This window comes from Chelonia mydas, chromosome 25, assembly GCF_015237465.2.
Source record: "Chelonia mydas isolate rCheMyd1 chromosome 25, rCheMyd1.pri.v2, whole genome shotgun sequence".
Taxonomy (NCBI): Eukaryota; Metazoa; Chordata; order Testudines; family Cheloniidae; genus Chelonia; species Chelonia mydas.
The window spans coordinates 7,847,978-7,862,491 of NC_057858.1; the positions used below are offsets into that span (position 1 = coordinate 7,847,978).

Below are 14,514 nucleotides of genomic sequence, written 5' to 3' on the forward strand. Positions count from 1 at the left end.
TTCAGAAGGCTGGGCAGGGGATTGGGCTGCAGGAGGGGGTGAGGGCTCCAGGGTGGAGCCAGAAATGAGGGGTTCGGAGTGTGGGAGGGGGCTCCAGGCTGGGGCAGGGCGATAGGGTGTGGGAGGGGGAACAGATTTTGGGATGGGGTGCGTGCTCTGGGGTGGGGCCAGAAATGAGGGGTTCAGAATGTGGAGGTGGGCTCCTGGCTGGGACACGAGGGGCTCCAGCTGGGGGTGTGGGCTCTAGTGTGGGGCTGGACCTGAGGGGTTCAGAGTGTGGGAGGGGGTGTGGATTCTGGGAGGGAGTTTGGGTGTGGGACAGGTGTCAGGGCTGGGGCAGGGGGTCGAGGAGCAGGAGGGGGTGAGGGGTGCAGGTTCCGGGTGGCGCTCACCTCAGGCAGCTCCCAGAAGCGGCTGGCATGTCCGGCTCCTAGGAGGAGGCACGGCCGGGCGGTTCTGCATTCTGCCCCCTTCCCAGGCACTGCCCCCGCAGCTCTCATTGGCTGCGGTTCCTGGCCAATGGGAGCTGCGTAGCCGGCACTCAGGGCGGGGGCAGTGCGCGGAGTCCCAGTGGCCACACCTCTGCCTTGGAGCTGAAGGGAAATGCTGGGTGCTTCCGGGAGCCATGTGGAGCCAAGGCAGGCAGGGAGCCTGCCTTAGCCCCACTGCGCCGCTGACCAGACTTTTAACGGCCCAGTCAGCAGTACTGATTGGAGCTGCCAGGATCCTTTTCCAACTGGGCGTTCCGGTCAAAAACCAGCCTGGCAACCCTAATCCTTACATCAAACTCTAAGTTCTCAAGCATCATTTTTCTGACTTTGTACATTTTGATTATTATTGATAGAAATATTTTTCATCTGTGTGCGTATGGTGAAATCAACAGTTACTGGCATTTACCAATACAAAATCAAACCCTTGCAAGCCTGGCTAGACAGCAGTCAGACTAGATGATCACAGTCGTCCCTTCTGGCTTAATAAGATATGTTTGAGGCCATGCCTTCATTTTGGGGTATGCTCAGCCGTGTTGCCAACTTCTGCCATTTTATCACAAATCTTGCTTTAATGGGATTTGTTTGCTTGTTTCTTTGTTTTTTAAAGCCCCAGAAGCTCCAGTGATGTAAATACATAAGAATCTTGGCTTTAATTTTTTTTTTAAAGACAGTTTCTAGTCCTCGGAGCTGTAGAGGAAAGCAGGAAAATGTGACCCAAGTACATCCTAAAGGCTCAAAAACAGGAAGGCAAATGAAAAGGTCCCCAAATGTATTTTTTTTTTAAATCTCATGATTTTCAGAACCCACCTCATGATTTTGGAAGGCTTGGGACTGGCAACACTGGATCAGACATGCTAATAGGGTTACCAACTGTCTAATCACACAAACCCAAACACCTTGCCCCACCCCTTCCCTGAGGCCCCTTCCCTGTCCCTTCTCCAAGGCCCCGTCCCAGTCACTCCTCCGCCCCCCCCCCCCCGCCCCCGTTGCTTGCTCTCTCCAACCCTCACTCACTTTCACCTGGCTGGGGCACAGAGTTGGGGTGCAGGCTCTGGGCTGGGGCTGAGGGGTTTAGAGTAGGGAGGGGGCTCCGGGCTGAGCCTGGAGCAGGGGGTGTGGGGTGCAAGCTCTGGGAGAGAGTTTGGGTGCAGGAGGGGGCTCAGGGCTGGGGCAGAGGATTGGGGTGTGGGAGGGGGTGAGGGGTGCGGGCTCCGGCCATGTGGCACTCATCTCGGGCAGTTCCTGGGCGGTGACGCAATGGGGCTAAGGCAAGCTCCCTGCCGGCCTTGCCCTCGCCCCCCCCTCCTCGCCGCTCCCAGAAGCAGCCAGCACATCCCTGCAGCCTCTGGGAGGGGGGGGCTCCATGCTGTCCATGCCCTCAGGCACCTACCCCCACCCTCCCCACAGCTCCCAGCCAATGGGAGCTGCAGATTTGGTGCTGGGGGCAACACACAGAGACCCCTGACCTCCCACCTAGGGCCAGCAGGGACGTGCGGGCCACTTTCAGGAGCAGCGCGGGGCCAGGCCTAAAATCTCCCAGGGCCAGGCCTAAAATCTCCTGGTTTGGCTTCAGTAGCCTCCGGGAGATAGAGCCTGATTCCGGGAGCCTCCTGGTGAAACCAGGAGGGCTGGCAACCCTTCCTGCTCACGGCAGAGGTGTGTGTGTATAAAACTGGACCATGTGGGGGATTAGTCCTGCTTTGAGCAGGGGGTTGGACTAGAAGACCTCCTGAGCCCCCTTCCAACCCTGAGACTCTATGAGTCTATGATTACTGGGGCATGCTCTTTTAAGGGGCAGCGAGAGCTCTGGCTGCGTTACTGGACCCTCTTGCCCCGGCGGTGCCGCGAGACCAGCGTGGCATTGCACTATAAACCCTGCACGTCTCCTTGCAATGGGCAAACTCAGGAGTGGGCGGCTCGCTGCCTGGTTTCTCTGTACACTGCATAGGAGGGTCTGAAATGGCCTGGGAAAGCAGCCCCTAGGCGCGGCCAACGCACTGAGCCCCACAGAGCCTCCAACGCTGAGCCAGCCCTGCAGCAGCCAAGACTCAACTCCTCCCGGAACCTTTCTCGGCAGGGCTTGACGCGTAGACGGGCCTCTTTAGCTGCAGCACGCGAGCCAGTGGGCGGGGTTTGGTCGTGATGGGCGGCAGTACGAGCCAATAGGAAACACGTCTGCTCGGCGGCTCCTTGTTTCAGGCCAATGGCAGGGTGCGGGGCTGGCTCCCGGAAGTGCTGGGGGAGCTGTGCGGGGCGGAGAGTTAGCGCGGGGCGGACCCGGGCTGGGCACAGGCCGGGGGCAAAATGTCGGAGAGGAAGGTTTTGAATGTGAGTCGGGGGCGGGTCCTGCAGTGGGGGTGGGAGAAGGAGACGCGGGGGGGCCCGTAGCGGGGGCGGGGCGAGGGACAGGCAGTGGTGGGGCCCGTAGCGGGGGAGGGGCGAGGGACAGGTAGTGGGGGAGGGGAGAGGGACAGGCAGTGGGGGAGGGAGACCGGGGGGGGGCTCCGTAGTGGGGGAGGGGAGAGGGACCGGGGCGGGGGGCTCCGTAGCGGGGGAGGGGAGAGGGACAGGTAGTGGGGGGAGGGGAGAGAGACCGGGGCTGGGGGCTCCGTAGTGGGGGAGGGGAGAGGGACAGGCAGTGATGGGGCCCGTAGTGGGGGAGGGGAGAGGGACAAGGAGTGGGGGGAGGGGAGGGAGACCGGGGAGGCTCCGTAGTGGGGGAGGGGAGAGGGACAGGTAGTGGGGGGAGGGGAGGGAGACCGGGGAGGCTCCGTAGTGGGGGAGGGGAGAGGGACAGGTAGTGGGGGGAGGGGAGGGAGACCGGGGCTGGGGGCTCCGTAGCGGGGGAGGGGAGAGGGACAGGTAGTGGGGGAGGGGAGAGGGACAGACAGTGATGGGGCCTGTAGTGGGGGAGGGGAGAGGGACAAGGAGTGGGGGGAGGGGAGGGAGACCGGGGAGGCTCCGTAGTGGGAGAGGGGAGAGGGACAGGTAGTGGGGGGAGGGGAGAGAGACCGGAGCTGGGGGCTCCGTAGCAGGGGAGGGGAGAGGGACAGGTAGTGGGGGACGGGTGGGGGTCGTAGCGGAGGAGAGGAGAGGTGGCATCTGTCCTGCTGAGAGGCCTTGTAATCTTTGCGTGCGGGTTGGCTCTGATGTGAGTGTGGGGAGTCCTGACATTGCGGCTCTGCTCTGATCCCCAGTGGATCCCAAAGAGCTAGAGCAATGGGTGATACCCTGCTTCCCCCCCACCCCCGTTTCACCCTCTCACCCCACAGCCTCCCCACTGATGCCTTTTCTGCTTTGTTCTTGTAGAAATACTACCCGCCCGACTTCGATCCATCTAAAATCCCAAAGCTCAAGCTCCCAAAGGACCGGCAATATGTTGTGCGGTTGATGGCCCCGTTCAACATGAGGTGAGAGAGGTGGTGCTGGCCGCACGTGTACTGGAGAACCTATGGGAACGCTGTTCTGTCACAAGCATTTGGCAGATTTCGTAGGATATCCCTCCTCTGGGTTCTTACTGTGTTTCCATCGAGCCGGCCATATACTGGGATGGAGGGGGAATCCAGCTATTTGCTGAATGTACTGACTGGATTTTGGTAATAAGGAACGCTTGTGGGGTTTTGGCTGCTTTTTTTTTTTTTTTTTTTTTTTTGAGCAAGTTACTCTGTGCACCGCAATATTTACAACTGATGTAACCCTTTGGGGTGCAGGTCTACTTTGTATAGCTATAAACTAAATAGCAGAATCTCCTCTGGAATGACTTAATCTAGACACTCTCAAACTACTATGTATGCATGTTTAGCCGGCTGCTTAAATGCTAGGGCTGACCAAATGTTCCCCTGCTGTATTCATAAGGGTCTTTCAGGCAGGCCTGAGGATCGCATGACTAGACTCAAGTCCACCCGGCCTTTTACTTGGGATGGACAAACCTGCCTCTTTAGATTCAGCTTCTGCTGTTACTGTAAAACAGCTGACAGAAACCAGGTAGAAAGGATGGTCTAGTGGATAAAACACTGGACTGTGACTGGTTCAATTCCTGGCTTGGCTACAGACTTGTTGTGTGAGCTTGGGCAAGTTACCCAATCAACCCTGTGCCTCAATTCCCTGGCTTTGTTTTTTAACTAGTGGGGGGGCAATACCTGTTCACTAATAATAATTATATAATAATATCCATTAATGATGGTGAGGTCCTCAGAAACTACAGTGATGAAGGCCATATAAATACCTAAATGTCCAGAGTGTGCAGGAACGCCCCACTCCAGAGCAGTATGTGAGAGGGAGGCAACTGTCAATCAACAGAAGTGACACTGATCAAAGATTACATGGAAAAAATAGCAATGTATCGAATGTCTTTCTATTCTGGTCATCTTAGAGGTTATGTATAACAATAGGTACCAGATGTTCAGATGGGAATGTGATTCTCAAGTTACAATGCCCATTAAAACTAGGCTCAGCCCCCATTTATGTCAGTTAGACTCCTGTCTTTCTCTAGTTTTTTATTACACTGTGGACCTAATACACTTTTTCTTTGCTTCGTGTAGGTGCAAGACATGTGGTGAATACATCTATAAAGGCAAGAAGTTTAATGCTCGCAAGGAGACTGTTCAGAATGAGGTGTACTTGGGGCTTCCCATCTTTCGCTTCTACATCAAATGTACCCGCTGCCTGGCAGAAATCACATTCAAGGTGAAGATTTTGGGACTTCTATAGCTGGGCTCTTGATATCTGGGGAGGCAGCCTGGTGTAGATCCGGGCAGTGAGTGACAGGAGATCTCCGTTCTAATCCTAGACGGTTCCCAACAAATGCTACTATTTTAAGACAACCAGAGGTCAAATTTTGCATCCAAACTATTTGATCTCTATCCCCCTTTTAACAAACAGTAAAGTATCTCATCCACAGTGTGAGTAGGGCACTATTGCTTCTCAAATGTCTGAGTACAGTGGGTGTTTCTAGGGCATAAATAGTCATTCTTTTGGCAGGTGATGTGAATAAAACAAGGTTGAAGTGCTTTGTGTAGTTTTATGTGTTGCTTTGAAAATCATACTGGCTGTTCATTACCAGCACTGAATAGATGAACAATGATTGGAGCAATAGCAGCCTGTCGTGCATATGGCATGTTCACAATCATTCCCTTATGTTGCCCCTGTCTTCCTCAGACGGATCCTGAGAACACAGACTACACAATGGAACATGGCGCCACTCGGAACTTCCAAGCTGAGAAGCTGTTGGAGGAAGAGGAGAAGAGGGTGCAGAAGGAAAGAGAGGAGGAAGAGCTGAACAATCCCATGAAGGTATTTGAATGCATCCTTCCCTTTCCCCTTAAGTCCTAAATATTGGACTGAGATCTGCAGGCCTCAGCCACTTGCGTTTCAGTGCGTTGAAGGAGGCTACTGCCCCAGTTCTGCAACTTTGGAACTGGCCTAGGCAGAGATGGTAACTGAGGTCTCTGTAAGTTCTGTTTTATCCTGGAATGAGTAAAGGGAGTTTACCACAATCTTTAATTGTGCTTGTTAAGATCTGAAAACGAGGCTCCCCATACTCATGCTATCTCACGCCTAGTACTCACGCTAAACTTTGTCACTTAGGTACCATGGCAGCAGGCACTTAAGAATTGCCATGGTAGTAATGGAAGCTACAATTCATGAGTTGTCGGTGAGGCTTACTCAGTACTTCAAGGGCTTTCTTGCTTTCCCTACTAGGTTTTGGAGAACCGAACGAAGGACTCCAAGCTGGAGATGGAGGTTCTGGAGAACCTGCAAGAGCTGAAGGAGCTGAACCAGCGTCAGGCAAATGTGGACTTTGAATCCATGCTGAAGCAGTATAAGGAGTATGAGGAGGAGCGGAAACGAAGGGAGCTAGAGGAGGATGAGACGGAGATGAAGTGAGTCATCTGGAAACATTGCTTATGTTTGAGTTCTGGTCAGACCTGGATATATGAAACTTTCCAGGCTGCCACCTGTGGGCTGGGCAGTGGTCTTAACAGCCCCCCCACATCAGTATTTTAATGGGAGGGACAGTGCCAGAGATCCAAAAGAGGGTAACACTTGCGATCTGAGGGTGTGGGATTTATGCATGGTAGGGCTGTGATGTGGATTGGGATGTGAGGAGATCTAATAGGATGACTGATATCTGACCTATCTAGACATATAGGTAAAGGACACACATGAGGTGCGGTGGCCCTAATATTGAAAGAGGTAAGGGAAATATAAGTGACCCTCCACGGGGCGGTGTTTGCACGCCAAAAATCACTGTCCCGGTTGGCATCTTTGGCAAAGAGATCAGAGACTGAGCTGGCCTCTGAGACTGAACTTGCCTTGAGAGGAGACCTCTTCCAGGGTGTAGGGCTAAAGTACCTTTGTGTCAGGGTGTGGGGAAAACCCCTATCGTTGTGTCCATGGTATTATTCTGGGGCTAAATGAAAGACCTTTCAGCAGCACTGAACTGCACCTAAAAAAGGGGACTTGGAGTGCTGCAAGGATTCCAAGCTGTAACAGCTAACAGACTGGGAAGGGAAGATGGGGTTCAGCAGCAATGTGGGAGCTGTTGAATTCTGGCAGAGTGGCTGTCCCAGCTCAGTTGTAACATATCAGAACTACAGTGTATGCAGGACAACACTGCTCTCAGCAGGGCTTATGAAGGTGGATGTTTTTTATTGAGTCACAGACTCGAAGGCCAAAAGTCCACAGTGGTCATCTAGGGCTTGTCTTCACTACCGGGGTAAGTTGACCTAAGTTATGCTACTTCAGCCACATAAATAACGCTCTCTGGTTGACTTCCTTTACGCTTCTGGAAGAGCTGGAATACTGGGGTCCACTGGAGAGCGCTCTGCCATCGATTTAGTGGGTCTTCACTAGACCTGCTAAATCGACCCCTGCTGCTTCAATTGCAGCAGCAATCTCCCCATAGTGAAGACTAACCCATAGTCCAAGGGTGGGCAAACTTTTTGGCCCGAGGGCCACATCTGGGTGGGGAAATTCCATACAGAGCCATGAACGTAGGGCTGGGCCAGGGGGTTGGGATGTGGCAGGGGGCTCAGGGCACGGGGCTGGGGCCTGGGTGCAGGAGGGGATCGTGGTGCGGGCTCTGGCCCAGTGCCACTTACCTGAGTGGCTCCGGGGTGGCAGCGGTGCGCAGGGGGGCTGGTAATCCCACAGGCCGGATCCAAAGCCCTGACGGGCCGTAGTTTGCCCACCCCTGCCCTAGTCTGACCTCCTGCATAACACAGGCCAGAGAACTGCCCCAGAATAGTTCCTGGAGCAGATCTTTTAGAAAAATCATCCAGTTTTGATTTAAAAGTTACCAGTGGTGGAGAATCCACCAATGACCCTTGGTAAATAGTTCCAATGATTAATTATTCTCTCAATTAAACATTTAACACCTTAGTTCCAGTCTGAATTTTAGTTTCAAGTTCCAGCCATTGGATTGTGTTCTACCTTTGTCTGCTAGAATGAAGAGCCCATTATCAAATATTTGTTGCCCGTGTGGGCACGGATAGACTGTAATCAAGTCACTCTGTTACACCTCTCTGGGGGATCCCTTTGCTTTGCAGAGCTATGCTGGAACAAGCCCAGAGCAGGAGGTTCCTGGAAGACTCTGACTCTGATGAGGAAGCTGTCCAAGTGCCCTCAAGATCAGTGCTGAAAATGAAACCTACTGACATCTTGCAGGAGGTAAATCCTGGGGGTAGGGGCTTTTCCAGCAGTGTGTCTCTCTGAGACGGGAGATTTTTCCACAAGTGAACAAACTAAAACCCAGCGAACCACATTGCATGAGAAGTCCCCGGTTTTGGAGACTTTGAGGCACAATTGCCTCTCTTGCGGGCCCAGTTTAGAAAATGTGGCTCATTGTGTATTAGACTGAAAGGAAGAAGTGAGAGGTTTTGGTCGAAGTAGACTTTAGCCTGTATCAACTAACAAAGAGGCTCATCTCTGTGGGGTGAGCTGCCGCTAAGAGCCCCCACCCTCACGGTCGTGCCTGATGAAGGTTCAGTGGTCAGCACGTTGCTGCTGGTTTTGCTCCCTGGTTTTGGCTTGTACCCAAAAGGATTGTAATGGTTTAATCGTTATACAAACGTAAGTTACATCAATACAAGATTAGCAGTGGTGGAAGATGCCAGCTGGACATCCCTGAAGAATGAAGCCCTGTGTTTATCCACAGCAGGGCAAGCTCCCCTGCATGATCACAGCCTATTGTTCTGATGCTCGCTCTGAGGCGGAGGGAGTTCAGTCCTTGGTATAATCTCCACAGAGGATCCAGCATACGGGCCAGTTAGTGCCAATGGCAGCGGTCTCTCTCTTATGTCAGTCCCTGTCCACTGAGACCGTCAAACAGTGCAGGCTGGTGAAAGCTTTCAAGTGACTCCCAAGCCAGGCTGGAGTTGAACTGTGAGATGTTCCCTGTCCCAGTGCTAATCCTTCTGAGCCATCTCGTCACAAGTGTGTTAAACCCAGTGGTTGGTCCAGCAGCCAGCATGTGAGATCAGAGAAGCTGGATACTGGAAAGTCCTGTTGCACACATCTGGATCACCCCTCTGCCAATGGACAACTGTGCCCGCTGACCAGTGTCTCTTCCAGCCTTGCTGTGGATGCCCCAAGCAACGGGGCATCAGCCCCTGGGGAGGCTCTTCCACACCCTTCTTGATCTCTGGGACAGCAAGCTTTCCCTGGTATTCAGCCTGAATCTTCCTGTGCTGATTTCGTTCCTGTGCACCTAACAATGCTCTGTCCCATCCTAGCCACACCTTTTCTTCACACCCTGTAGATATCCAGCGAGGGGCTTTCTCCTTGCTGCTCTGTGACATGATACCTCTGTGTCTGCAGCTCAAACCACCCTTGATTTGGATGATGATGATGTGGCATTTTGCATAGTCTCCCCCCCAGCGGCTCCAAGGACCGAGAGCGTTAATATTTGTGCTCCCTTCTGTAGGACATGGAGCCCCAGAGCAAGAAGTTAAAGACTGAAAGCTGGGAGAGGAGTGTGGGCAAACTGAACAGCAAGTCCCAGCTGGCCGGCCTGGTCACTGTGAAGAAACAGACCCCGGGCTCCACCACCACGAACGGTGTGGGGAAGCAAACTACACTACAAAGCTCAGGTAACTTGGGTTCTGTCTCAGCTCCATGGCAATGCAGGACCTGATTAGCCACTTAACTCCAGGCCACCAAGGTGGGTTCTAACAGGCTGGGGACATCAAGCAGCTTAATCATATGTGTCTGTGTTGTCTTCAGTTATATGTTGCAGTTTAGTGATTCACGACCCAATAGAATTTTGTCAGAATAGCATCGAGTCTGGTGTTGGGATTTCCAGTAGGGGCCAATGCCCAATGTTTAAGAGAGGAAGCCATCTCCTCTCTCCTGCCTCCCATATAGTGCATTGTTATGGGGAAGTAAAATTCCTTCCTGACCACTCTGGCAAAGAGCTTGTGTCCTGAAGCATGAGAGCTGATTGCCAGTGTCTGAACTTCTGTATTGACATTTTGGTGCTCAGATACAGTGATGGTGCCAGTCTGTAGAAGTATTATGATAAATATTTTGATATTATTGCTCATAAAATTATTGAGCTCCTCTGTTTGTTCTGTGTCTGTACAGCGTCTAACCCAAAGGCGTCCTGGCCCATAACTTGGGTTTCCTGTGCACTACAGTAATACAGACGGTAATGCGAGACCAGGCATGGGATTTGAATTTACTGTGCCATTCCAAAACGTACTTTCCACAAGGAGGTTGGGGCTGTTGACACAGCTGTCTGCTACAGTAACATAAACAGCTTGCAGCTGATCAGAAACCATCTTCTGTCTTCATTTTACTGTCCAGGGGGTTTATATTGTATGCTGTGATATTTGGGACATGCTGTTCTGCCTTCCCCAAACTCCCCTGCGCTTTCAGTTGCACACAGTATTCTTTCCTTCCTGTCCTAAACTGTTGCACGGGATTGCTTTGTTCTGTTGAGCAGCGGCTGTGTTCCATCGCAGAGGTGGCTGCATTGTGATGGCGGGCGAAATGATCCCAGCCCTCTGGGTAGTTTAATCTTTTTGAATGACAGGTGCTTTGTAAGATTACATTGGCTGCTGATCCAAACCTGGTGTTCCATGAATGGCCCAGCTGAATGATGTTTTCCCTATATCATCCACACACCAGTCCCTCCGCCCCACCTTTCCAGCCTGAGAGCTTGTACAGCAAAGACAGTTTCACACACAGGAGGCCACCTCACAGAAAGCATCTGTGTTAGACTGAGGTTTGGCTCACCTCACCCTCTTCTAGTTAGGTGGAATCCGCGTATGCTCAAGTATCTCCGACGTTTCCATTCTCTTATGTCACCACAAGGGGGCAGGAGGAGAGCCTCCGTAGAAATGCGACTGTCTCTTCTCCCAGCAACATCAAACCTTTTAATCCTCTTTGAGACTCAGACAGGGTACTGAGGAAACTGTTTTACTCCAGGTGCTAATGCCTGGTGTTGCAGTGGGTGCCCAGAGTATGGCAGTGCCTGGGCCCGCCCATCGGGGTGGTAGAAGCCCATCCATGCAGCAGCAGGAGTGCTTCAACTCCTGATTTCATCGGGCGTCCGTAAGGTGCAGCTCTGTGTTCTCCAGCAGTGGGTGTGGGGTGTGAATGATTGAACCTGCTCTGTTTGGTTTCTAGATGCTGGAAGTTGGAGCTCCTCGTTACCTGCTGTGACCCAGCCCCCATCAGCAGCCCAGGGCTCTTCCCTCAGCCTGTTGGGGGCGTATTCTGACAGCGAAGACAGTACCAGTGACTGAGTCTGTGGGTCTCTGCTGAGAGCTCTCACTCCGCTGCCTTATCCAGTTGGGGTAGAGCGAGGCCAGGGGTTGGCAATGGGATGCAGGGAGGGCAGAGTTTCCTCTCTTCACCCCACCACCAGGCAGCTGCTGTCCTAACAACCAAATCCTGCCAGAGAGCTGGCATCCTTGTGCATAGACAATCCCAGTGGGATTCCCGGGCAGTCTGCACACATGGCCAGCTATGTGTAATCAGAGCTGCTCTTCCTTCCTGGAAACCCCGAATATACCGTCATGTTGCAGCATTCCTTCAAACTGGGATACAGGAGTACCACTTCCAATGCAACCAGATTGCCTCCAGGCATCTCTTCCTATTAAACATCCGTCAATCTGAGCTCCTGTCAGCCTGTCATGAGTGATGGTGGCACCAGCAAACCAAAGCTGCCCAGGGGAAGAATCTCTATTAGATGAGACAAGCTTCCTCTTTTCAGGCTTGTTTCCCACATCTTCCTGACCATGTGTTTGGGGAGATTGGGGAGTAGAAAGTGGCTGCCTAGTCTGATAGCAGGAGCAAAGCCCCAAAGAATGTCGGAAGGAGTTGAGAGCAGCAGGTCACCTACTATGGCTGGAATCCATCATGCCGTGTTTATCAAAAGCCTTGTCATCAGCAGCTAAGTGGAGGGTAATGAAGTGTGTGGTTCTATATACCAGCATCTCCCTCACCACTCCAGTCTCCTGGAATTCCTGTAAAGCCCAATCTGTCTCCAGGCCCCTCTGTTAACTCTTACCATGTCTGAATTCTTGGCATGGGACTCCGGTTTAATGTGTAACTTGTTTTGCTCTTCTCTTGTGTCCTCCCCGACATTGCTGCATTTAGCCTGTGCGTCCCGATACAAGGTAGAGGCGATGTTAGTGCCTATTACTCCCCATGAGGATCGTGCCATTTTTAACACAGTTGTTTAACTTCAGATGTAATAAAGGATTCTGAAGAGCATCTCTCCCTTCCCCTGTCATTCTTTGTAAAACCGTCTTCAGATGGTGTTGCCTAGTGGTGAGGGTAGGAGATTGGGAGTCAGGACTCCTGGGTTCTCTTGCTGGCTCAGTGTGTGACCCTTTTAGTTGAGAAGCAGGGAGTCACTAAACCACCTGACCAAGAGGCCGACAGGAATGTGTTGTGCGTGGATTAATTAATCCATAGGATCGCTGGAGTTGGGGATGGAGCAGATTTAAAGTCCTGGATCAAACCTGTGCCCACAGAATACACAGGGCATGCAGCTGAGTTCAGCAACCGGGTGCTCGCTTCATGCTATTGTTTTGTCCTTAGCTCATAGACTTTAAGGTCATAAGGAACCATCCTGGTCATCTAGTCTGATCTGCACATTGCAGGCCGCAGAACCTTCCCCCCTCCCCCTCCTGTAATAGACCCCTAACGTCTGACTGAGTTACTGAAGTCCTCAAATCATGATGTAAAGACTTCAAGTTACAGCGAATCCACCATTTATACTAGTTTAAACCTGCAAGTGACCCATGCCTGATGCTGCAGAGGAAGGTGAACCACCCCCCCCCGAGTCCTGAAGCCCCTTAAGGTCTCTCAGCAGAGTCAGAAAAAAATCCCCAAACCTCCCTATGGTCTCTCTGTCCCCCCCCAAGTCCTTCCCTAGCTCTGTGTAATGTACTTTCCCTGGGTTCTCCAGTTTCTGCGACATGCTGTTTTTCTTGCTTTGAGTATCAGTGGAGGGTTTCTGTCTCCCTGTGGCCTTCTAACTGGGTGAGTCAGACAAGACGAGGTCAAACAACTGGCTGATACTCGGGCAATAACCTCTTTGTCTCACATCATTCCTAACTACGGCCTGGACCCCCGCAGCCATCAGGGCAGTCCCGGCTCCATCAGCTTTTTACCCCAATGCTCAGGAGCAGCCAGTGGAGAGTGACCACAAGGGGCAAAGGCAGCCTTGAGTGTCCCCCTCTGTCCCTGTGGAGCGGGGGTGAAGCTGCTCAGCTGTAGCTTTCACTGGAACCAGCGACTCCTCCAAAGAGCGCTAGGAGGATGCAAGTGTGAGCGCCTGCCAGAGGCTTTGATTTAGGGGTGGGACGAGCCAGAGACTACTGCCCTTGCAAAGGCTGGAAGCCCTGCTCAGGGGGACAGTCACAGCAGAGCCTCGTCTGAGCAATGGCAGGCTTAAGGAAGGGCGAGCTGTGCAGTGCTCTGAACTCTTGCCAGGCTTACAAAGGTTAAACCAACAGCTGCAGGGAGAGGAATCCAGCGCGGTGCCGTCTGGTGCTGCTGCTTGGTCTCGCTCTCCCCCGCCGCCTTTCTGGGAGTGGGGGCTGGCAGGGGAAGGGGGCTGGCCTCCTTAAAAACAGAGCGCTCCTTGGGAAAGGCACTGGCCAGGCTGCTCCCGCTGCACTGCCTGTCTCTGCGATTGGGGATGCACCCCGCCAGGCCCCAGAAAGGAGCCGGCAGCCAGGAGACGCTGACTCCACTGAGAGACATTAATGGGCTTCAGAACTCTCGTAATTAGATTAATCTAAAAAGGGTGAGCAAACGCCCCCGGGGGAGCCTTGCTGGCGTAGCAGTACCAGTCTGTGTCCGCCAGACCTGCTGGCACCATGCGTGTAGCAGCCCTGCGGCTCTGGTTTACCCACGGCGATCAATGGAATTACTCTGTCTCATTGGAATCCCATTTCTCTTGGGCCTCTGTCTCTTTTCCTTTGTGATGACAACGGGGAGGACTCCGTGCTCTCCCTTGCAAGAGGCACGTACCGCATTGCCGCTGTTGGAGGAGCACCGTGGCCTTTGGCAGGGACGGCTTGCTTTTGTCGTCACGTTACCAGCATTTCTGCGATCGGGCTCCCTCTTGGCGGCCGGTTAGAACTGGGCCGTGGCATTGAGCGCACATGGCAACAGCTGCCGGGTGACACTTTGAAAAGATGGGGGTAACTTCTCGTTTCCCACGTGCCAGGCTCCTCCCCCTCCCGCCCCAAATCCCACTGCTAGCCCCTGCAATCACCTTTATTTGTATCACAATAGCACCCAGAGGCCCCAAGCAAGATCAGGGTCCCATTTTGCCTGGTGCTGTATGTACCCCTACAGCAGGGCTGTCCCTGCCCCAGAGAGTGGGGGAGAACGCTGCTATTGCCTCTTTCACAGGTGGGCGGGTAGCTCAGGGCTCACACAACTTTCTTCCTGAGGTCGCCCAGGCAGTCTGCAGCAAAAGTGGGGCTTGAACCCAGTTCTCCAGAGTCCCACGGCGATGCCTTCTCCGCAAGCCCATCCATCTTGCTGCCGTGCA

General features: G+C 53.0%; 1 protein-coding gene across 1 annotated transcript; it reads left to right on the forward strand.

The window, feature by feature from the left end:
• Nucleotides 1–2,619: 2,619 nt before the first annotated feature.
• YJU2 (YJU2 splicing factor homolog) lies at nt 2,620–12,215 on the forward strand. Its single transcript, XM_037885756.2, has 8 exons — nt 2,620–2,819; nt 3,801–3,901; nt 5,033–5,177; nt 5,649–5,783; nt 6,192–6,373; nt 8,042–8,162; nt 9,418–9,583; nt 11,124–12,215. The coding sequence occupies exons 1-8, from the start codon at nt 2,796–2,798 to the stop codon at nt 11,240–11,242; spliced, it is 993 nt and encodes a 330-aa protein (XP_037741684.1). The 5' UTR covers nt 2,620–2,795; the 3' UTR covers nt 11,243–12,215.
• Nucleotides 12,216–14,514: the final 2,299 nt, after the last annotated feature.

Coding starts and splice junctions, on each gene's coding strand:
- YJU2 (XM_037885756.2), top strand. CDS start 2,796: ATGTCGGAGAGGAAGGTTTTGAAT. Junction 5,784..6,191: donor AGCTGAACAATCCCATGAAG/GTATTTGAATGC, acceptor TTTCCCTACTAG/GTTTTGGAGAACCGAACGAA. Junction 9,584..11,123: donor AACTACACTACAAAGCTCAG/GTAACTTGGGTT, acceptor TTTGGTTTCTAG/ATGCTGGAAGTTGGAGCTCC.